The 23,285-nt window shown below is 39.6% G+C and overlaps 1 protein-coding gene across 2 annotated transcripts; it reads left to right on the top strand.

Annotated features, from left to right (window-relative positions):
* Positions 1–919: 919 nt before the first annotated feature.
* On the top strand, positions 920–13,149 carry lbh (LBH regulator of WNT signaling pathway). 2 transcript variants are annotated; one of them, XM_028000775.1, is made up of 3 exons: positions 920–1,139; positions 5,914–6,016; positions 11,461–13,149. In XM_028000775.1, exons 1-3 carry the CDS (start codon positions 1,111–1,113, stop codon positions 11,674–11,676), a joined length of 348 nt encoding a protein of 115 aa, XP_027856576.1. In that variant the 5' UTR covers positions 920–1,110; the 3' UTR covers positions 11,677–13,149. The 2 variants fall into 2 exon arrangements, with proteins under 2 accessions (XP_027856576.1, XP_027856577.1); XM_028000776.1 differs by having other exon boundaries at positions 5,883–6,016.
* Positions 13,150–23,285: the final 10,136 nt, after the last annotated feature.

Below are 23,285 nucleotides of genomic sequence, written 5' to 3'. Positions count from 1 at the left end.
ATATTTATAGTGCTAACTTTAACACAGCAGTCAAAATATTTGATCTGGTCATCAACTAGAGTAGCAAAACGCATAGGCTACAAGTTGTGGCTTTGAGCTACTAATGTTGAATTTTGGCTATCGAGTAGAAATAGCAAACAGCCACTGACATACCAAGTATATTGACTGAGGGCAAGCTGTAGCTAATGGGCCATGAGGAACAGGGTCGCCAATAGCTTTCAGACACAAGATGGCAGTAGAGGCATCCCTACTTTTTTCACTGTCTGCTCTGAAAACTGCAAAGCACGTTCCTTCCTGGCCCAAAAGTACAGCAATGAGCAGAGGAAAGGGCAATTTTGAAAGTGCGTATGTCAGTAATGCTCTTTGGGTCACAACCGTAACATGAGTATGTCTGAGCAACGGAGGGGGAAAGTAAATTCCTTCATAAGATTTGACGACATTTAACAGATTGCAAAGGCAGCCTGTGATTTGTTTGTGCTTGACTTTTGCATGCACACTGAACAGCTGAATCTAGACATTGATTTGCCCTTGAAATAGATTTGTGAATGAATCCGTCTCCTGCTCATTTGGATGAATGTCACGCATCACCTAACGGGCAAATCAGCGTGGTTTTGTCATTCAAAAGGGGGTGGGGAGGTAAGACTTCCATTTTGTTGCCTTGGAGACTACAAATCAATTGCACGTTGCAGCTTCTTGCCTTCCATTCCCAATGAGCAGGCTGTGTCACTGCTTACGTCATCAGGGCCGAGGGCGGGGACCTGGGGATGCGGGGGGAAGGGTGGATGGGGGGGTTACAAGCGCTCTGATTGGCGCAATCCTCAATGCGCTGCCATTGAGGATTTTGGGGCTTGTGGGGAGGGGAGGTGTGTCTCCGGCTGCGCGCACCGCCTCTCGGATAAATACTGAACACAGCTGGTTTCTCCGATCAGACTCATCAATTGGCGGAACCGTGTTCGTTGTTCAGGCAGTCCGACTCGCTGCACTCGTTACTTTCGCTTTTTTTTTTTTTTTTTGCCGGAGCGTCATTTTCCGCTTAGGCACTCAAAAAAGTAAAAAATAGTTTGGAGAGAATTAATCAGATTTGACTGAACTGACAGCAGGTGTGAATTCATGTCTGTATTTGCACCGCAGATATACTGGTAAGTACTCGCATCTCTTCTAATGGCACCTGTTTGTCTCGCTTGTCTGGGCTTTTTGATGCCACTTTGTAGTTCTTGTATTTGAATAAGTGAAACTACTCGGATATGAAACATTGCACCGGTCGGGTGTTTGTAGGGAAACGACGAAAGAGGTGCTTGAGGTTGACTTTGTTTGGTGATTTCCCTCTGAATCAGCCACCTTTGTTGCTATACACCCACTCTTGTTTCCTTTGAGATTTTCTGCGGGGTGTTGCCCCTGAACTTGGAAAATTTCAGGGCAACACGGATCAAGGTGTAAACAAATTAAAGTATTACCCCCCCCCCCCCCCCCCCCCCCCCCACACACACACACACACACACACACACACACACACACACGCCTCAACCACCCTCTTAACTTTTAAACTATTCACCAGCTTGATTAAACACGTCCACATGTGCCTTGTCAGAGACGTCACATTGGTTTAGCTTTTGCCATTTCGTTCTATTTTGTGCACAAAAGTTCACTTTGCCTTTCCTGTTTCGCCCTTTGTCTTCAAGTAGCTGCAGGTGCATTGAAACCTAGAGGCAGTGAGTGTTCATCAACGCCATTTTAATTGTGTTTTGTTGCAAGAAAGTTGATTTCTGTGCTCTTGAACATCCCCCCCCCTTGTCAGGAGGATGTGCAAGTTGCTTTGAAATCATTTTGCAAGCACCATTAAAACCTCAGTAGGCTTCTGCCTGTCTCTATCAGGAAGTCGAGAATCTAGCTCTTTACTGTAACCACACTTTTTTTTTTCCAGTCTTTGCTTGCTTGCACTTGGCACATGCTTCTCTTTTGTCATTTTATCTCTGTGAAAGCTCCATTTCCCCAGAGCAGGAGCATTTAATCTGAGTCGCATACCTGGAATGTTTGGGTGAATTAATTGAGCTCTGGTTGCCTGACCTGATCACTTTTCTGGTTAGACGGGAAGCTTTTTCTCAATAGTTTTTTCTGACTCCAAAATTTATGACTGACACAAGGCAACACGTTTCTGAAGAATGTCCAATCCACTCTGTTTTAAAGTGGCAAACTTGGGGGTTGAGGAAAAGGGTTGGGGGTCTCTCCCAGCTGTACCTGCCAAGCAATGCAACGTTGTCAGTGTAAAGTACAAAGCGGGCCTGGAATGTCAGCAGCTTTGCCCATGCTGCCACACAAGTCAAGATTTATGATCATAGTAGCGAGAACCACCGGGTGGCTGAGGAGGAAACAATGTCAGCGATGCAGGATTCAAATTCCTCACTTGTAGAGAGATTGGTGCCGAGACTGCTCGGGTGACAAGCTCCATTACAAACAAACAAGGTGCCACCGAGCTGCCTTGGTCTTGTTTTACTCAAGATGTTAGAGGAAAACTGTGATTAGGTCTTGAAGTGTATTTTAAAAGTATGACCAGAACAGACAGTCTGGGAAATTGTTTCAAGAGACCCTGATGTTTCTTTTGTGGGCAAGAGAACCTGTCTGTCAAGGATCAGTCGAGTTGTTGTTTCGGGAATGGGATTACAATGAAACATGTCGCCCACTTCCTCCTCATCGTGCTCCTTTATGTTTTTGTTTTTTCTAACTTTGAAAAAATGTTTAAAATTTTAGGTGATCTGGAGAATGAAAGTTTTTTTTGTTTTTTGGGGGTTTTTTGGCTCAATTTTGCTACAGTGACATCACAAAATTCAGAACATTATCAGCCAAGAGCTGTTTTTATGGACAAAGGGCTCAAAATGTAGAATAATACAGTCATTGAATGGATATCCACTTTTTCCTGTTTAACTTTGTTTTGTGGATGCAACCACAAGACTGAACATGTAGTCAGTGGCCTAGGGTGCTGTGGAACTTGGAGGCCGGCAGCATCGATTGAATCAAAATGCAAAGACTTACTGCTATCTACCCCACCAGATCCAATGGATAGTGGGATCTGTCAGAGGCTTTTTCAAATTTGCTGTGATACAGACCGCTACAAGAGATCTTTGCTGCCATCACTATCTACAATAAAGAATTTGAATTGAGTTACGACAACATTTAATTTCCGTTTGGGATCAATAAAGCATCTTTAAATTTGAATTCAAATGTGGTCCTATGCTATATAGAACAGTGTCTATGTGGTGTCGCTTGTTGCAGAACTGCCTGCTGAGGACTCTGACGGCTCCTAATGTGTTCTTGCATTTAGTGTTCCTCTTTGGGAGATGTCCTTCGTTTCTTGATGCTTGCAACGACACAACAGCATTTTGTTTCTTCCCAAGTCGACTCGTTGCTTGTGCACTCCCACTTCCTCCTCATTGTGCCCCTTTATGTTTTATTGGCCGATGTTCTGTTATTCTTAGCTGAGCAGGATGTTTATACAATCCAAGACCAGAAATATGACTGGCAAGGCCAGAGTGTTTATCTTTCTTTCTCTTCTCTCCCTCCCTTCCAATCTCGTCGTTGTCTCCTCAGGTCCTTTCTTTCAGTGTTCATCCCTTTGTCCTCCTCCCTGGCATGTCCCCACTTGGGGACCAATTTGAATTCAAAGACATCTACAATTCACCCCCACCCCTCAACTTCATAAGCCTACGAAGCTGTGGTCTTTTATTTTTGGATATCCTTCTATTGTTTCAGCCTGTTGATCTGGCCTGCGCTGAAACAATTACTTGCAGAAAATCAGTCGGAAGCATTTTGCTTTTAACATTCCCCAGCCACATTGCAACCTGTTGTAAAAAAAAAAAAAAAAAAAATGGAAAAATTGAACGTGCCTTTGCTTCAGGGTTTATTGATCTCCTGAAATTGAGTGAATCACGTCACATGATTCACCCTGATCTGGATGACAGTGTGTTAATTTGTGCTCTTGATTATAGACTGCAACACAGGATATAGGTTTGATTTGTACTCAAGAAAATAAACTTGATGGGCGACTGACAGATTTATATACATAAAATTAACTAAATTATACACAGACTGATTCTGCTGAGTTCTTTAAAAAAAAACATGTAATGGGGATTTTAATTTGGCTAATGAAAAATCTAGAATCATATACCAACTAAAGCCAAGCCTACACAATCATAGTATTGAGCTATATTTGCTAATGGACTTAAGGTTTGTACAACACTAATCTGTGTATGCAAACAAGAACAGATAGCCAATTTGGAGTGAAACTGACAGGTGAATCTAGAATCCATCTCCCCTGTCAGTCCTTAGCACTTCTGTGGCCTGTGACACAGAAGTGTCCTGGGCAAAGAGCCATATTGCCAATGTCAAAAAGACTTTTAAAGGGGTTGCTCATAAATGATATAGCTACAACATAAATCCTCTAATATCTTCACTCACTAGTTATGGCTGGAACTAGAAATGCATCGCTTTCATGTTTATCACTTGAGGAGCAAGACACTTGCCACATCTACTAGTTTAAAAAAGCTAATGTTTCTACAGATCAAGTCTTCCTGCATTCAACAGTTGTCAGACAAGTAGTAGAAGTGCATTCCTAACAGACGACTCTACAAAGTTTTGGCATTGGTGCCATTCTTCTAGAGGTGTGTGCAATATTTTTCAATGTTTGTTCACATTTAACCATGCATATAGATGGTATGCTTCTATAAACACACATACTTTCACGCTCTACCTGATGCTTTTCCTGTTTGGGGAAGTACCACTCCTGCTCAATATGAACTTTTGTAAAAATTGTAACAGACGGCGTGCTTCCATAGGTGTGTGTATAAGCCTGATGTCAGTCACAGCAACAACTGTTTTCTGATGTGTACCAAATTATGCATCAGAAATTTACTTCCTAGGCATAACTTGTTAATCAACATCAGTATGAAAAAGTTTTTTTCTTTTTACTGAAGCTTCGTTTAGTTTTTTTCATTGAAAACTTTACAAAACTTATCTCCAACTTTGAGTCATAAGTAAAGCGAATAAAGCTCAGATGTTACACAAAACATATTTTAGGTTTTAAAATTTTATCTTCACCAGTTTCGATATTGTAAAAATAAAAATTAGGTCAAGTGGAGCCCACACATCCTGTATCAGAGAAGTCCCCTGAAATATTATTATGATTTCATACATGCAAGCATCTTGTCAGGTTCCATTTACTTTGGCCCAAGAAGCCTTAGACACACAAACCACAACCCTGTGGCCACTGACTGACCACCAGGCTTTAAATAGAGACCGTGAGAAGGCCACTCAGCATCTTGTCTCAGGGCTCAAGTCTGTGCAGGGTCTGGTCTTAAAGTATTTTTTTTTTCTACTTTTATCATAAAACACTAGAAAGCTCTAGGCATGAGTTTTAGGGGGAAAAAAACTATTTTGAAATAGAAAGTTTGTCCAAGCCTTGAGTGCATGAGGTTCCTCCTAATTCAAACACCGCAGCACGCCCCCAGCACACTCTCACAATGACTGTTCCAAGTCGCAAGTGCAAGAGCACATCTTTCTGTATTTAGAAACGGCTACCTTTTGCATACGGCATGACGAGCGCTGCAGCTTTGCAGTGCATTAGAACAGCCAATCAGGGGCTGGATGTTTTGGTGTGTTGTGGTCAAGTTGCACAGAGAATAAACAAAACTGTAGACGCACACACAGGGAAGTGAATGCACTGAAGGTTCGGGCCCAATTATTTCATGGCATTCTGTGAAGGCCCAATTTTTTTTAATTAATTTTTTTATGACTCAGAACAAAATTGAAACTTCAGCATTGAAAGCTTTTAATGTGTCTGGTTGACAGTCGGATAACTCCTGAGTCTTTACATTTCCTCTGCAAATGTAAAGACTCACTAAATCTCATCTTTCACCCCTGCAGCCCAGTGTTTGTGCCCGTCCCAGATATGACTGAGGTGATGTTGAGCAACACCCCCATGGAGGATATGAGGCTCAGCCCAAGCAAGGACAGACTCTCCTTCCAGGTAATACTCGCACATGCGAACCAGATGGCGCTTCCTCCCTAAATGCCTCTACTTTGTGTTGTGAGGTTGAAATAAATTTCTGTTTGAATTCATCCAGTCATTATCATAAGCTGGATTGACATTAGAAATGTCAAGTAAGCAACAACTGATTGTGATGTATCATCAGAGAAAATTTGTGTCAAGCTTCATAAAATGTGTGGGGTTTTTTTAATCATTTGTAATATGTGCATTCGTTTACACAGAATGGCATAATAGAGGGCAGATTGGTAACAATCCCACTACTAGGAATATCTTCTTTATTTTGTTTGCAAAACGTGAAGTTGATGCCAACATTATTACAAATGTTGGCATTTGTAACATTTTGACCAAAATTTTGTTTGGTCTCCTGACCAAAGCAAAAATTTTGTTTTGGTCAGGACCAGACTTAACATTAGTCACAAACTGAATCCTGCAGAGAAAATGGAAAAACGCCAGAGGTCCACTCATAATGGAAGCAGCCATCAGGTGGTCCTGACAAGCTGCTACCTGTGTCTTTGTCTTGCTGTCTGCTCAATGGGGTCATCTAATGACCAATGCTAATTTTAGCTGTTACACATTCCTCTTTTCTCTAGTCATGATCAGTGACTATTTGGATTAGGAGCAGAGCAAGCACTACACCAGGGGTGCCCAAGTCAGTCCTCGAGGGAAGGCATCCTGCCTGTTTTAGTTCTCTCCCTGGTAGTAACAACCTTTTCAGCATGTAAATGTTCTTCTTAGGCCTTCTAATGAGCCATCATTGGATCCAGGTGCGTTAAACCAGGGAGAGAACTAAAACATGCAGGATGCCGGCCCTCCAGAACCGACTTTGGTCACCCCTGCACCACACAATCTGAGTAAAATTTAAAATTTGAGCTTTACTAATTTAAACCTAGTAAAGTTTTAAATTACTAGTTTAAATTACTAGTGGACATTTCAAACTGGCTTTAACTTGTAATGCTACTTGTGCCAATCTTGTCTAGAAGTAATTCATGTAAATGACAATGTCTTCATGCATATGTATGAGTAATACTCAAATGTTTAGCCTTCTGTTATCTGCTGAATTCACTACAACCTTTTACGAGTTTGAAATATTCCTAAGGCAAGTATTATTTGACCTCAGGTGGCAAAACGGCTCACTTTTGTACCCAAAGGTTGCATAAAACAACCTTTCTATGGTACCCAATACATACATAGGGTACCCAATAGGTACCTTTGTACCTACATAGGTTGTTCTATGCAACCTATTTACCCAAAGGTTGCATAGAGCAACCTTTTGTACCTTTTGTAACTTTAATACAAAAAATGCAAGTAATTGCAATTACTTGCAATTAATTGAGGGCAAGTAATTGCCCCCAATTACTTTACAATTGAAGTATGCCCTCAATTGCCCTCAATGCAATTGAGGGCATACTTTGCAATGCCCTCAATTGCAAAGTACATGCAGCTACTGAAGTCAGGTTCTCTGTTGCTGCGTGAAAGAGAACAGCTGACTTATCTGAAGTAAATGGTTTTCTTATGAGTAGCTTGCATTTTATTTCTGGACTCATTTTTCACATACTATAATCATGTTTAAAAATGGCTGCTTTGCTGCAGTAGCAACTTCTGCATGGAAGAGTGATTTTGTTGACACAACCTAATTTCCCTTGGCAATGGTGCTTTCATTGACTTCATAAAAATCAGATTTTTGATTGTTCTGATTTTTAAAAACAATCACTGATTTTTGAAACTAAACACCAAGCTGCTTAGTTTCAAATGTTTAAATCTTAAAGACAAAGAAGAATGAAACAGTCACTTATTGAAACTTGTTTTAAGCAAGGTGTGGGAAGTACAGCGCATCAGTAACAAAACTATTTATAAAGCTTTAAATAGTGAAAACGTCATGCAAATGTTACATTGTAGTGGTAAAGTCATATTCAGTGCAAGTGTGTGGCTGGTGACAAGTTCCAGATTTTTGGAAAGATGGCTGACATTTTAAGGAGATCTCGCATGATAATTTAACATTTAGAGCTGTTGATTCAGACATTTAAAAACTGTAAGCAGCTGCATGCTCAAGATGCATGCAGAAAGGATGTAGACTGACCCAGAGGAAGAGCCTCGCTTCCTATGACTCTTTAGTTTACACCCCAGCTGTTAGACTGAGAGGAACAGAAGGAGAAGAAGCCAGCAGAAAAGGAACACCAGTTTGCCTCTTCTCTGCCTTCTCCACTGTGAATTTACCATCTCGGCCATTTGCCCGATGTCTCAGGCTTTCCTTAGAGAAGCTCTCTTTAAAGCAGGGTTGGTTTCACTAGTCATTTCCTCAATCTGACAACGACTTGAATGACATGAGCTTGATATTCCAGATGCTCTTGCACAAGTTTATTAAAGTGAATGTCGCCCATGGTCCTTCAAGAGGAAATTAAATTTGATGAAAATCTGCGCCGGAGTTATCCTCTCAAAAGGCGGCAGCATGATTCAGATGCCTCAGCCCCTTCCCTTGGAAAAGAAATGATCTTTTATGCGTTGGCCAACTCAACCAAAGGCAAACCCTTAAGAAGAAGAAGAAGAAGAAGTACTTTATTCATCCCAGCAGGGAAATTATTTCGCAGTTACAGCAAGAATTTTTTATACACAGATTAACACACACACGACGGGAGCTGCGTCTGCAGGCAGCCAGCTGAGCCGGCGCCATTTTTGAAGGAGGACATGTGGCAAAGATCGTCGGGACCGGGAGTCGAACCCACGACGTCCGCGGGTCTAAGGCCTCCAAATGTGGGGCGTGCTAACCCCCTGCGCCACCACAGCACACCCCCCCAAAAAAATCTCCCCAAGAAATCCCATGAAAATCACATGTGCCACATGAAAACCACACATGTGGTTCACACAACTTTTCACGTGTGAATGATGTGAATCACATGTGAAAGCACATGTATATGTGTGATTTTGCAATGTTTAGTGGTAAAATCACATGTGATTCCCAGGTGCATTCCATGTATATCACACGTGCATTACGTTTTATATGTGTATCACATGTGATGTACATTGATACATAAGATACCGTATGTCAAACCCATGTGGATCACATGGTATACACATTTGCAACACATGCAACAGGTGTGAAACAGTTGAAAATATATACAATTATAAAATAATGGGACCACCTTTTTTTACCATGAAAATGTCCAATTTCTTCATATTATTCACTTTTCAAGATGAATATGAGGTCACATGTCAATCTCATATAATTTTCTAAGACATAACTACATACTAAAGTAATCTTGTAGCTGTGAATAAAGACTTCCAAGACCAGTCCTGAGAGGGAAAAACCTCAGGTAAAGCCTCAGCGACTGGTCCTTCACGTTGTTTCAGGACAGACTGTAGCATTTGACTGTGAACTCTCTGAGTCTCCTTAATGTCTTCAAGGATGGTTAGAACACACACATGTTGGCATTGGTGGCTTGTATAGGGGTCTTCTTACCCCTATACTGTCACTGTCTGTGACAGTAACCACAGGTGAAAGTGCTGATGCTCAGGTGGGGAGTTTTCCTTCTTCAGTGCTGAAGGTGGTGAGGTCTCTGACTGTTCTGATGTTGCCTCATTCATTCCTCATCTGAGCTTTACTGGACCACTGGCCTTGAACAAAATGTAAAAATTAGACAAACAAAGCTCCTATGATCTTGAGTAAATTTTTTTGTAAGGGAAGTAAGTCACTGTCCCGACTCTGCAGCTGACGCACATCAAGCATCGATGATGCAGGACAAAAAAAAGCAGATATTCCCTTTATTTACACATCATGACTGGATTCCATGTATAATTGCAGCTTGCTGTGAACTTGTTTGGTAACCTAAAGTGCTGCTGATAAGAACATGCAACCTTAAATTACCCGAGTAGAGCTAAATTGTAAAGCATATTTATAGCTTTCCATTTGTTTTTGCTCCTAGTTTCTTGAGGAATTCAGGAAGAGTCAGACACAGCTGAATCTTTTTATCTCTTGTCTCACTCTGGCTCTCAGAATGCTTTCTTTCCACTCGGCTCTGTGCCCAGACAGCAAAAATTACAACCCCCCCCCCCAACCACCACCTCTACCCCCTATAACCCCTTTCCTCAAACTCAACCCCTGTGACTTAGAGTGAAATATGCAGGTCTAAAAATATTAATCTACTTTATCCAAACAAAAAAAAAAATGCTGTTCTTGGACCAGAAGTGGCAGGCCGTCCCCTCGCCAGCGCCATTTCTCCTGTTCCTGAGAAAGTTGGAGGTTGAACAGAGGATTATGTAGTCTGTCAAACCAATTCTTATGCACTTCATTTCAGCTTCAAGCTTTTCAATTTAGCTTACTAACTTTAGACGATAGAAAGACCTTCAGTTCACAAAATGTTTTTAACCTGTTGAGATGCAACAATCAGATTTTTTTTTACCAACTTTCACTATTTTCTTCCCCTCAAGAATCTTGCATGATTTAATTTTATTCCACTTGTAATCTACCTTATTAGAATTGTTTTGGTTCTGGTTCCTTTTTGGGCCAGTCGACTCTTTAAATATAACTCATTATGACCCTCTGATGAAAAGAGTGCTTGTGAGCGACCGTCTGCAGGTAGATGCGATTTACTGGAGTCATAATCATTTCACATATACCAGATGAAGGTGAATATATGAAAATTGTTATTGTCTGTTTAAAGTAGGTTTCTAAATCTATAGTTTTCATGTGGGATTTCCTTTGGAAAAGAAAACATAAAGTCATGTTGGCTGTTCATTCTGACTGCAAATTCAGATTAATTCTAAGTGGCTTCTTGTACCATTTGGCCTTCTTCTGCTCTAGTTTTCAAATGTTCAATTCATACTGAAAATGGTTTCCTTCAGTAACCACTTAAGCACTGAAGAATATTTGCACCACCTGACTTAATTATTGTGCATTTACTGGTTTAAACAAAAATCTGATTTGAGTTTCCAGTCAGCTAATTTCTCCATCTCTACTTTTTAGCCTTCATTGTCTTTGATATAAAAAGAAGACATTCTGTATTGCACAAATTGTACTCTGGGCTATTTACCAATGTGGAGACCTTTCACTTTGAGGTTGCATGGCACTGACTGACTGATTCTTGCATGCAAAAACAAATTGCTCAACTATGAGGATAGCAAGATTACATTACCTGAAGGAATGTGGGATGGGCAAGAGCAGGTACAAATTTGTAATCAGTTCTCATCAGATGTTTAGTCAGCTCTCAGATATTTAGCCCTCTGCAGCTGCTCATAGTGCTTCTAGTTTTGCCATGAAAGGACAATTGGTGCTGATCGAAAATGCTGACCGTCTCTTAATACCATGAGCAATCGTCTTATAGCTGAAGTAGAACTGACTCGTATTTCTAAATACCAGATGTTTTACTTGAGTAAACTCTATGCAAACTCCCTTTGATAAACGATTAATACTCCATGTCTTCCCTTCCCAGATATTTCCGGACCCCTCAGATTTCGACCGCTGCTGTAAGCTTAAAGATCGCCTCCCGTCCATCGTGGTTGAGCCGACGGAAGGAGAAGTGGAGAGCGGAGAGCTTCGCTGGCCTCCGGAAGAGTTTCTTGTCAGCGAGGAGGAAGAAGAGGATGAAGAGGAGCAAAACGATTGCAGCATGCAAAATGGACAGCCAGCACAGAATTCCCAGCACTAGAGGCTGGGTGGTTCAGCACCATGTTCACTTTGCTCTTTGGTTCTGAGGGACAGTATTTTTCACACACTGGTCACACTTCACTGGAGCACTCCAGCACATTCAGCTGACACGTCCAGTGTCTCGTGATGCTATCCCTTTACCCATGACAAATGCACACATGCATCAAAACTAAAACAAAAAATAAAATAAGAAAAAAAAACTCACTGCTCACACAGAATACCTTCATTCTGTGTGGAAACATCACCAAAATGGTGGATAAAGTCTCCATCCCTCGCCTACTTCCTAGCGTGTCCATTAACACGTGTCAAGTCGTAGCTGATGCCCTGCTCAAGAGCAGCAGCTTAGTGCTTTATGAAGAAGCCTTTCCTCTACAAGTAACCCTGCTGCTCTGACTCCCAAATGGCCGGCATCATGACCCCAGAGTCTTTATACCTGTGTGCAGAGCAATTGTGGTACCTGTGGGAAGTTATTGTACAGTGCACTGTTTTTATTATTATTATTATTATTGCTATGATTATTATTGCCACTGCTGTCTATAGATTTGTGTCCTTGATGTGAATGTCTGTCGTCTTTGAGAAGTGGATGTATTGTGAAAAGAAAAAAAAAAGTTACTTGGCTTGTTTATTCTGCACAGGATTTGCCTAGGATTTACTTTTGTAAACGTATTTGTTGGTAAATGAAAGAAAATCGTAAGATGAAAGGTGTAACTGATTTGCTTTGTAGGCTTGATGTGCACTGAAACCAGAGTTATGCTATTAAATCCGTCATATTGGCCTCCAAGAAGCAGAGTTTGGATGACGAAGCAAAAATGTTCATGGGGGAGTTTTTTGTGGGAAGGGGAGCACTTGATAGATCAATGTACAGAGCCAATGAAGGATGTGCAAATACATGTTCTTAGTAAGCCAAACAGATGCTTGGTGATGTGATGACTTTACCATATTTTCTAGTCTTCCTCTTTTTTAAAAGCAGCCATACGTTTGATGCCATATGGTTCTGATTCACATCAAAATTTGGCAATACCTGAAGCAGTACTCTTCATTCACCGTTATGACTATTTACCAGAAGGTGTTTGGAAGTTTCTGTCTGTGTTTGTCTGTGTGTGTGTGTGGCTTTGTAATTTACAAATGACTTGTTTTCCAGGAGTCATAAGTTTGCAGTTAAAACAAGGTTAGAGGAAAATACCTTTGCTTTTTTTTTGTGGAGAGTTTGATGTTACTGTTGTGGAAGCATGACTAATGTGCGTCTCTTCAATCTTTCTCATGTGAGTGGCATTAGGGCTGTATACAGAACATCTTTGTCATGTCACATTTCCTACAGGTCCCCACGTTGTTTTTGTAAGCTCAGGGAGATCAGCCGCCATCTTATCCTTGGTGTTATTTTCTCTCTTTTTTTTTTTTTTCTATTTGTATTTAGACCACTTTTCTCATTAATTATTCCAGAGATTGTAAATAAAGAAATTGAATTTGCTATACACTTTTGAGTCTTTTTACTTGGTCTTTTCTGAAACTGGGTAATCCTCTGCATTCGAAGCAGTTTCCAGTAGTGCCGTGTAATTTTCCTCTTGTAAACCCCCACACACTCAGCTTTACCCCCACTCACCTTACCTGCAGTGGTTGGAGAAAAGCAGTCTTGCTTCCTGCTTGGCATCTTTCACACTGAGAACATCTCTCCCTCTATGAAAACAGATGCATCAAATGTGTGTATGTGTGTGTATATATAGAAGCGAGAGCAGCCACATGCTACTTCCTGTCTTCAGCTTGCACACAGTCTTTCTCCTACTTGCAGCAAAATCTCATTCCTGAACTCGGAATCGCTTTCGGTTTTGCATTAAGCTCTGGTAGTTGTTTGACGGAGGGAATCTTAAGCAGTCTGGGGGGGGAAACAGTTTAAACGCTCTTGAAAGCTTTTGCAGGTACACAAAGATTAACAGTACTGGATACATCTCAAGGGGGTTATCCTTGAAACAAATATTATGCATTAAGCTTGTGGAAGCAACAACTCTGGTCTGTCACAGGTGCATCTTGAAAGATTCAAATACAAGGATGCTAAAATCAGAAGTCTGACTAAAGTTCAACCTGTTACAGTTGAGGCCAGATGTTTCAGCTATGCATAAAGATGCATACGCTTTTTTTTCCTGTTCCCTGTTGGACACTTAATCTATCTAAATGGTTAATGTTTGAGGTCAGTTAAGTTTTTTTTTTTTTTCTGCTTGCTAAATGCCAGAATATTGTGATCCATCTTCACATTCATTTGCTTAGGAGTACTGGACAGTAAAACTTAAGTATCTCAGAAACAATGTTGTGTAAAACTGGCTACAAAAGTTATAAAGATTTTATTTAATTTTTATTTATTTATTTTGTTTATTTGTTTGGTGCAAGACACAATCATGGGGAAGAGAGCTGACCTGAAACTTCAGCAGACCGTTTCTGGAATCTTATCCTGGCTGTTTATTGTGCAGTATCCCAAGCACATTGAAAAGTTAAGTAGAAGGAAAAATTATAGTAAATTGTATAGTATAATAATGTAAGAAATTTAATCAATATCAATAGACTGTTAAAATGCACCACTCACTGAATATAAATTATAAATGTAAATTTTTTAACAGAATTATCTCAGATCCAATTAATTGCTCAGTATCTGCCAGAAAGAAATTTATGGAAATAACATTCTAATCAGTTAGTCAAGGAAACTAGTCAGGTGATTTGCAAGGGGACATGTTGTAATAAGACCCTCAGGTTACTACTGATTATCTGGCACTTGTGGAAAAGTCTGTCAGAGCTGCAGTGGAAAGCTGCTGGGAGCTGAGACCAGACACTGGCCAATGTGCCGCAGGATCTCCGATGATCTCCTGGAAGGGGAAACAGTGAGAACCATCTCTATGCTGCTTCCTTCTCCTTTGGGAAAAATGGGAATGGGAGCGTTATGAATATCAAGAAAAAAAGGCAGACGAAAATGTTGAGCAATTTTGTGTGTCTGGCGTAAAGAGCAACGTCTGGTTCAGAATGCTGTAATGAATAGCTTTTGTGACTTCACTAATGAGTGTTGCTTGATCTCAGTGGAAAAAGTAATGAGATCACGGAAAAAAAGAAATCACGAGAAGAGGTACAGTCCTTGGAGGCGCAGTCTGAACTTGCACCATGCTACGCAATGATGTGACGTCAGTGAGAGACCTTTGAACTTCACAGTGTCTTTCAGATATTGCTGGAGACGGCAATATCCTTCAGTTTTAATAAAGAAAGGTCCTGTGCCTTAGAGGTTAAGAAGATATGAAAAGAAGCCCTCCAGTAATGTACTGCAGCATTTTGCTACTTTGAACAGCTCTTATCTTCACTGTTGTTTCTTCATCCAGCTTATTAAGTTATAAATATATCTCTGTAATTAAAGGTTATTTTTGCAGTTCCACATAGAATTGAAATAGGGAAATTGGCCCATCTTTTTACAAATATTTTACATATGAGAAGTTCATGGTATAAAAGCAAGAATCTTAACTAGAACACTTAAATGTCTAAACCTTAAACTTATGAAGGCTATTGTTTGTACAAGATTTTATTACAGGGTGTTCAAATAAAGGGGGCTGAAAACAAAGAAATACCAGATTTTTTAAATTTCTAGTCATCAAACTATGTGTAGTTTTTCCTTGACATTTCAATTATGATGCACTTTGTGTTGGTCTGTCACACAAAATCCTAATAGAAAGACATTGATGTTTGTGTTCGTAAAGTGATAAAACGGAAAGATGTTCCAGGGGAGATAAAACCAACCTCAATTAAAAAACAAAACAAAAAAACATAATTTTCATTCTTTGTAAGCTACCTATGCCTCACCCAGTGCTCTCTACTCAGTGGATATTTTGCATTCTTTGAGCATGTATATATTATGAAGGCATTGGAATTTCCTATTGGAATTTCTATGCTCTTAATGCCCCGCAAACGCTTCAGCCGCTGGTCCGAGGTGTGACCACACTTCTTGGCTGCAGCACAGTGACACGAAGGAGTGACGGAGAGTGTCTGACACACCGTTGTTGGCACGAGATGCAGTATCTTTGAAAGTGTGAGAGAGCTGTGCGGCCGGCTGGCTGTATATAAAAAACTGCTGTCCTCTGAGTGAAGTCACTGATAGCTCTTCTGGCTCATTCCCGGAATTCTTTCCAGTGGAAACAATCCCATTGCTGATCCGAGTGTGTCAGCCGTGTCTGACCCACCGGCCCCCAGAATTCTCCCCAACTCCCAGCCGTGGTCCACATTAACACTTCCTAACAGTGATTTCTCCATGCCTAAACCGGCATCTACCCTTTGATTTCATCTGCGAGCGCCCCTCTCTTCACTTCTCCAGAAGAAAAATGTTTATCCTTTTATTCTACTTCCTCCTAACGTATCATTTTGTTTCTCTGGTTTGCTTGTTTTCTTGTTCTTTCCATTTTTCAGCCCTCCATGACTTCCATCCCATTTTGTTGTTTCAGCCATTTTCCCATACTTACACAGCAGTAGGAAAGTACTTTGCATTCCCACAGTGCAGGTTATGTTTCACTGCAAACAGAGCCACTGTTCCTATTATTTCAGGACTGCAACCTTAAAGTGGGAGCCTCTTAAGTTTTACTCTGTATGTTCTGTGTGTTTGAACGGAGCTTGCAAACAGATGCATTTGCTTGGATGTTTTATGCACAACCGCGTCTGGTGTTATTGAGTGCCGTGTGCGTAAGGGAAAGATTCTTTTCCCAGGGTTCCTCCAGTGTGAGAAGAGAGGAGAGCTCTCAGGACATGAGGATAAAACTTTGATAGTTATTTTTAACCTGTTTGGATATGGCCAACCAAGCGTGGACACATATCTGGCACTGTCTACAAGGAAAGAGCTCAGAATAAGGTTTGCTTGGAGGCACAGGACAAAAATGGAGAAGCAGAAGGGAAGATGTTAAAGGGGGTCGAGTATTGGGAGATATGTGTGCCATTGAGGGCAACACAGCCTTGCAAAAGTATTTATGCCCATCAAACCCTAGCCAGCTTTTAAAGCTACAACCAGAAATCTTAATGTATTTAATCAAGATTTGTTGTAAAGACCAACACAAAGTATCACATGATTATGAGGTAAAAATAAATTACATTGCAATTTTTGGCAATGTATGGTGAAACATGGCGGTGGCAGCATCATGCTGTGGAGAAGCTTATCTTCAGTAGTGACAGGTAAGCTGGTCAGAATTTACAGGAAGGTGGAGCTTAATTTAGGGACTTCTTGGAAAAAAAAAAGACCTGTAAAACCTGCAACACTGGAGACTTGGGTGGAGGTTCACCTAAAAATGGCCAAAAATGCAGTGCAATTAACAAAGCATGCTGATGTGCTAGAATGGCCTGTCAAAGACCAAGTGAGGATCCACAGCTTGAAAAGATGGTAGTCACATGCGCTAATAAGAAGAATGAGCAAAAATATTAGTTTCTGAAAAGTTAGACAGCTTCAGAAAAGAATTCCAGTAAAATGTACTTATGCAAAATATTGACTCAGAAAATACAAAGTCATACCATACTTTTCAGATTTAACGAGCATCTGTTTCCTTCCACTCCCCAGCATGCATTATTTTGTGTTGGTCTATCACATAGAACCCCATTGAAGTCTGTAATATGACGCAATGTGGAAAACCTGAAGCAACACTGTATCTCCTGGTGGCTAATTTAGATAAGGCTCATATATAAGGTGAAAGGGGTAACTACAGTGAAAGTGAAACTTATGAATATATTGTCAGAATAATGCAATAAAAGTTAACTTGCGTACTTTCCGGATGACACAGCAAGCCAGAAGGAAGGAAAAAGCATGATAAAAGGAGAAATAGCATGCCACGACAGTGAAGTGACCCAACAGGCCGGTTTTGTTATGTGTTTATTTTTTTCCATGAATGCTTTATTTATCTGACATTTAAAAGCCCATCAGCAGCATGTGACACACACAGTTTGAGCACAAATAACCACAAAAGAGCTGATTTGAACGAGGACGTTTAAAATCAATCCTCCATAGCTTTACAGGAAATTAAGCATTAACATGTTCAACTCGTTCCCCAAAGTACCCTCTCAGTCTGAACATCATGGAAAATATGAGCAAACAGAGAACTTTGAACACACTTGTACTTATTCTCCGAAACCTTATATCACCTCTGACCACCTCACACTGGCGGTTAGAGGTGGACAAGAAACTTTAGTATCAACCATTTACCAAGGAAAATTGACCATAAAGAAACAATAGTTGCATGAGATGATGTTTACTATAAAGAGAAATTACAGGTACCAGCACTATATGTTTTCCTTTAAATCCATCATTTAGATCTGGGAATGGCACCAAAACCGACTTATGAGATGAAGACAAGACTCCAACAACACGTAAAATACTGAGGAAATAACTTTATCAACAGCCCAGCGTGTTTCAGCTTGTGGCCTTCATCTGGGTCATTGCAAAACACCGAACAGTTAGTGTTTCAAAAAGCATGCCTCTGAAAAGAAATAAAATAAACCAATCACACCTTCACACATAAATAGGCTGACCAATCAGCAATCAAGGCGATGGTATGCCCTTGAACATTGAACTTAAGCATCAATAAGTTCCAGGCTAAACCACTTCTAGTAGCAGCTCATTCCTAATGGTGTACAGTAAAGGACAGACTTTACTAAAATAATCTTAAATTAAATAACATTATTAATAGATCATGTTTTATAAGATCAATATTAGAAAATCTAATTTAAACAAACAGGTCTAATTACAGAAACTAATCAAAAGATATGTCCTCACTCATGCTTGCAGAAAATAAACTCTTTAGATTAAATATCCAGAATACCTTTTTCTTTTTCTTGATAAAATTCACAACAATAATAATAATAAAAAAAATAAAATAATCATGTACCGGATGGTAATCTGAGACCATCTGGCTATGCTAATGACTTCTCCAGTAACAGGCCAGTTATGACTAGCAATAGTGTCGTAAGCTCACATTTACCTCAATATTAAAGGTTGAACAGTACGGGGCGTGCTGTGGTGGCGTAGGGGATAGCGCGACCCACGTTTGGAGGCCTTGAGTCCTCAACACGGCCGACGCAAGGTTCGATTCCTGGACCGGCGATATTTGCCACATGTCTTCCCCCCTTTCCTGTCAGCCTGTCTTTCATACACTAGAGCCCACAAAAAAGACCCCCTGGAGAGGGGGAAAAAAAGGTTCAACAGTCTTGTGTGCATGAAAGATTTACTGAAGGCCAACACATAATCCTCAACAACAAAGAAAAGTTTTTTCTCTCTCCAAGGGATGCAGGAACCTCATTCAAAAAAATTCTTGATGTCATTCAGAAGAATGACATCATTCTTGTTTTTGAGCCCTATTTTGGGAGCTCTTGGATTTTGGAGATTGATACTCATAAAAATGTCAAAATTGTATGTTTGTTATATTATGCAAGCCTTATACTGTAACCTAATTACTTTATTTTACCTTCATTTGGGATAAATAATGTTAGGTAATGGGCCGTGATTAAGCCAGAATAGCTGTGAGCATCTTGATGCTCATTTGGTCATTTTGGAAAACTAATCTAAATCATTGGTTGTCAAAGCAAGCACCCCAAGCAGGTATGAATTGATGCATAATCAAGACAAATACCCTCTGGAAGATGGTCTCAGTTTGGACTTAAATGGGTATGAAACAACCGACACCATTAGGTTCAAAATATTCAAAAACACCAGTCCTTCTTGTAGAAACACAACAGCCATACTGATTTTCTTTTTATACACTTTGTGTTGGTACCAACATGTTTTTTTCTGTTTGTTCAGACAGAAAAGAAGCAGAAAGAGAACAATTGTGAAAACACCCGTAAAGAGTCAGACCCTGCATCAAGGCCTAACAGTCTCTGTGAAAGGGGAGCCCTCACTGCAGATACCCCACACAGTGTCCCACCCACATTGAATTTCAGTGTCAGGGTGGGTTCGAAACATTTTGACTTTCTCACTTGGAATTTTGACTTCTTGGCAATTTTATTCCACCTAAAGCAACCAAACAATGGACAAGAAAGCTGCCTTTTCTCTTCTTTTTGTGTCTTTACTGTTTCACTGTGTAAAATGTCTGTCAGTATAGTGGTGCTTCTTGCTTTATTTAAGAAGGTCACCTGGTTCTAAAGATGTTAAAGTTTGTACCGCAACAAAAATCCCAGTGTCTGCTCCGTGCTGTAGCCTCGCATGTTAATGTGCAAAGCCAGAAGCTGCTTCTCTTCCATTCGCTGTTGTTGATATAAATAGACAACTTGTGCCCCCACCACTTTAATCCTTATTGTCTAGAGACCAGGGTGGAAAAAAAGCAAGGAAAGAGAGAAGGGACTTGGGACATGGAAAAGGACAAACATAAAGACATGAAGATCCAAAGCTGCAGTTGCACTAACATGCATGTGTTGTTACAGGTGCCAGGCATGGAGTGAAAAAAAAAGAAGAGGATTCAGGTTTTTACATCACCAAAAATAGAACGGCATGCTATTTGAGGAAGGAATGTTACATAAAAAGACAAAGCAAATGTTTCTATCCTTGTGTAACCTCCTTAAAGATAGTTTATGAGTAGTAGACTCCACTTCAAATAAACAAAAATACAAAGTTAAAGACAAAAAAGGATCCCGAGGCTCTCCCACAAAGAGTTCCCGGAATGGAACGGTATGAGGAACATAAATTCCCAAAGTTGCTGGTGGCAGAATTTCTTGTTTGTCAGATTCAGGGTAAAACATTTTCTCCTGGCATGACTTACACAGATAGTTCAGGATGTTTAACGCGAGGTCCGTGTAAATAGATAATATCTCACATGGAGCAACTGTCAGCATTTAGCATAAATCCAGAGTTGCACTCCCAAGCAAAAGCTAATTTTAAGTCAGAGAGAGGCCAAGACCAATCAGGACATTTACTGCCTGAGAACAACTACAGTCTTAAAAACTTCATTAAGGTTTATGCAAAAACTATATTACAATCATTTAAGCTATCACCATCCTGGGGCTACCAATATTTTACAGAGGAAGTGGAGGTTGGAGGTATGGCAACAACTTCCTTTGCAAAACATGCACAAAGGACAAAAGAAGCTAAGCATTGCCAGTTAGTGTAATTATGTAGCTGACGTTCTGAAAATCATTTAATACCAGACAATTTAATCATTAAAATATATATATTTAAATGAATTTACCTTAAGTAACCAATCAGAGTATTCTCAGCATGTGTTTCCAATAGGAAGTTTTTGAAGCACAGTCTCTAGCCTCCATTTTTCATGCAAATCCTCACTAACTTCTGTGCAAAAGTCAGCTGTGAATCTAGAAAAATGATTGTGTTTGCATAGATTGCCATGATGTTTTGAGACTGGGGCTTATTTAGAAATCTACCTTGGTAACCAATACCTTCAGTCTCCAACCTCCATTTCCTGTGTAAATCCTTTTCATCTGTGTAAATATTTCCCCAGTGTAAATGTGACAATGGCTTAAAGGTTAATAAAATTTGGGATTAAACAAAATCAACGTTGTTATGTACTCTAAGAAGCTTCATGTTATTCGCAAAACATGGAGAAAGTAGGTGTTTGGTACCAAAAAAATTCATGCATTGGAAAACGCAAAGGGAAAAAGGACTTTGAATACTTCAGGATTGTGAAGTGAAGCTCTACGTTATTGCCACTTAAAACTTTACCTGCAGTAGAATTGTTGGTGTCTTCATTAAGAAGACGGCTACATTCTTGGCCACAGTAACAAGGGCCATTAGATTGATTATCTTGCTTCCACTTCCTGTATAAATTATCGTCAGCTTTCTAGTAACTTCAAGATGGAATTGTGATGAGGTTTGAGAGGTTCTTTAAATATTGTTGATATTAACGGATCTACAGTAAAGCTCTTGAAAAAAAGAGTTGTTTCAAAACACAGAAGTCCGCTTTGGTCATAGCAACTTTCAGACAATTTTATCAACATGCTGCTCTATCCAAGGTGAGCGGGCAGCATACTGAAAAAAAAAAGAAAAAAAGAAAGAAACATGTGAGCTTGTTACAAAGCAAGGTTTTTCCGTTCCTCTTTCAAGTGATGCATTGACCCTTGAGAAGTTTATACTGATAAAACTATACAGTTCACTCAGTCTCTCAGATAGAGTGCATGCCATGGGGAGCAGGTCATGGAAAAGTCTTGAGTTTGACTAAGTGCACTCTCTCTTTTACCCCATCTGTCAGTCCATCTCAGCCTCACTCACTCTGCCACCATGTGCACTCACGTAGACATAACCGTGCATGTGTTCACCCGCAGATACTCTCAGACACACTGACCAGTCTGTGCACACGCATCACAGAAAGCTGAGGTAATTTGTTGCCTCACATCACCTCATAACTGACTTTTAAAAGAAACAAATGACACATGCATGGATTTACAATGCTTTAAAAGGCTATGCCGGAGGATTCAAGAAGCAGAAAATAATGATATACCTAATGTGTTTGGATGTATTACTTACATAGGAATCTTCGGGGAGAAACTTGGTAACATTAAAAAAAAAACTCCCTAAGTCATGGAAAAATGATTAGTGAGTACACAAATAGTTAAAGGTTAGACATAGCTTTCTAGAGGGCGTTTATTTCACGGATTTCAACATTTAAAAACATTCAGATGGCTTCAAAAGTCAACCTTTTAAAAAAAGCAGTTCAAACAGTGCACAAACTGCAGCTTATTTACTCTTTAAACACTTATTTAAACCAGTGAGGGACAAAAATGTGTTTTAATGAACTGTTCAGTGTGTTTTTGAGTTTTACTCAATTCCACCCCATATTAATAATTAAAAGCATGGTGTTTTGCTAAGTTAGTCAGATGAATAAGTGTTAGAGAGTTTTTTTCCATTCTCATAAAGCCTTGAGCATTTCTCGTGAATGGCGATGTGACAACGATAAATGCTCCAATGAGGTTTCTATTTTATCTTATCTTATCATTTGTCATGCTTTTGTATGTAAATAATGGCATTTAAAGCTAATTGACCAGTACAATTAATTACATTTCAAATACACCGTTACTATGAGTAGTGGGTGCTGCATACATATTTTGCCTGTCGTCTCATCCCTTTTCAGACATCCATTTAAAGCTTTACGTGTGTTGCTGATTGGACAGTTGATAAAAATACAACAATCACACTCACTATCAACATAAAAACCAATTCATAATAATTTTGCTCCATATACTCTCTGTGGTTGTCAGGAATCATGTGCCAAAATTGCAACAACCGACAGACGATTCAAGACGAGTCATTAAAGAAATATTGACTTGTAGGATTAACTAGCATTTCATGCGTTCACAACAAATATAGCTATTTGTATATTTGTTTTGATGTAATTAGGTGATCGTTCTGTGTTGCATTGAGGATAAATTAAATTAATTTAGTTGGTAAGGAAATATTGGTATTATTTTAAATACGAAATGCATACGTTCTATAAATAATTTAGAAGTAAATATTTACATGTTAAAAACGTTTAATAAAAAATAATACATAAAACAAATTTATTAGAAACATCATAAGATGTTGAAAGGCAACATGATTTAATTTTAATTGAAATTTAATTATTGCATAATTATATCTGGCAGCATTGCCTTAAAATACATTGCTCAAAGTAAATT

This window comes from Xiphophorus couchianus, chromosome 19 (assembly GCF_001444195.1).
Source record: "Xiphophorus couchianus chromosome 19, X_couchianus-1.0, whole genome shotgun sequence".
NCBI classification, from domain to species: Eukaryota; Metazoa; Chordata; class Actinopteri; order Cyprinodontiformes; family Poeciliidae; genus Xiphophorus; species Xiphophorus couchianus.
Note: the sequence above shows the minus strand (reverse complement) of the source record. Positions and strands in the feature narration are given on the sequence as shown.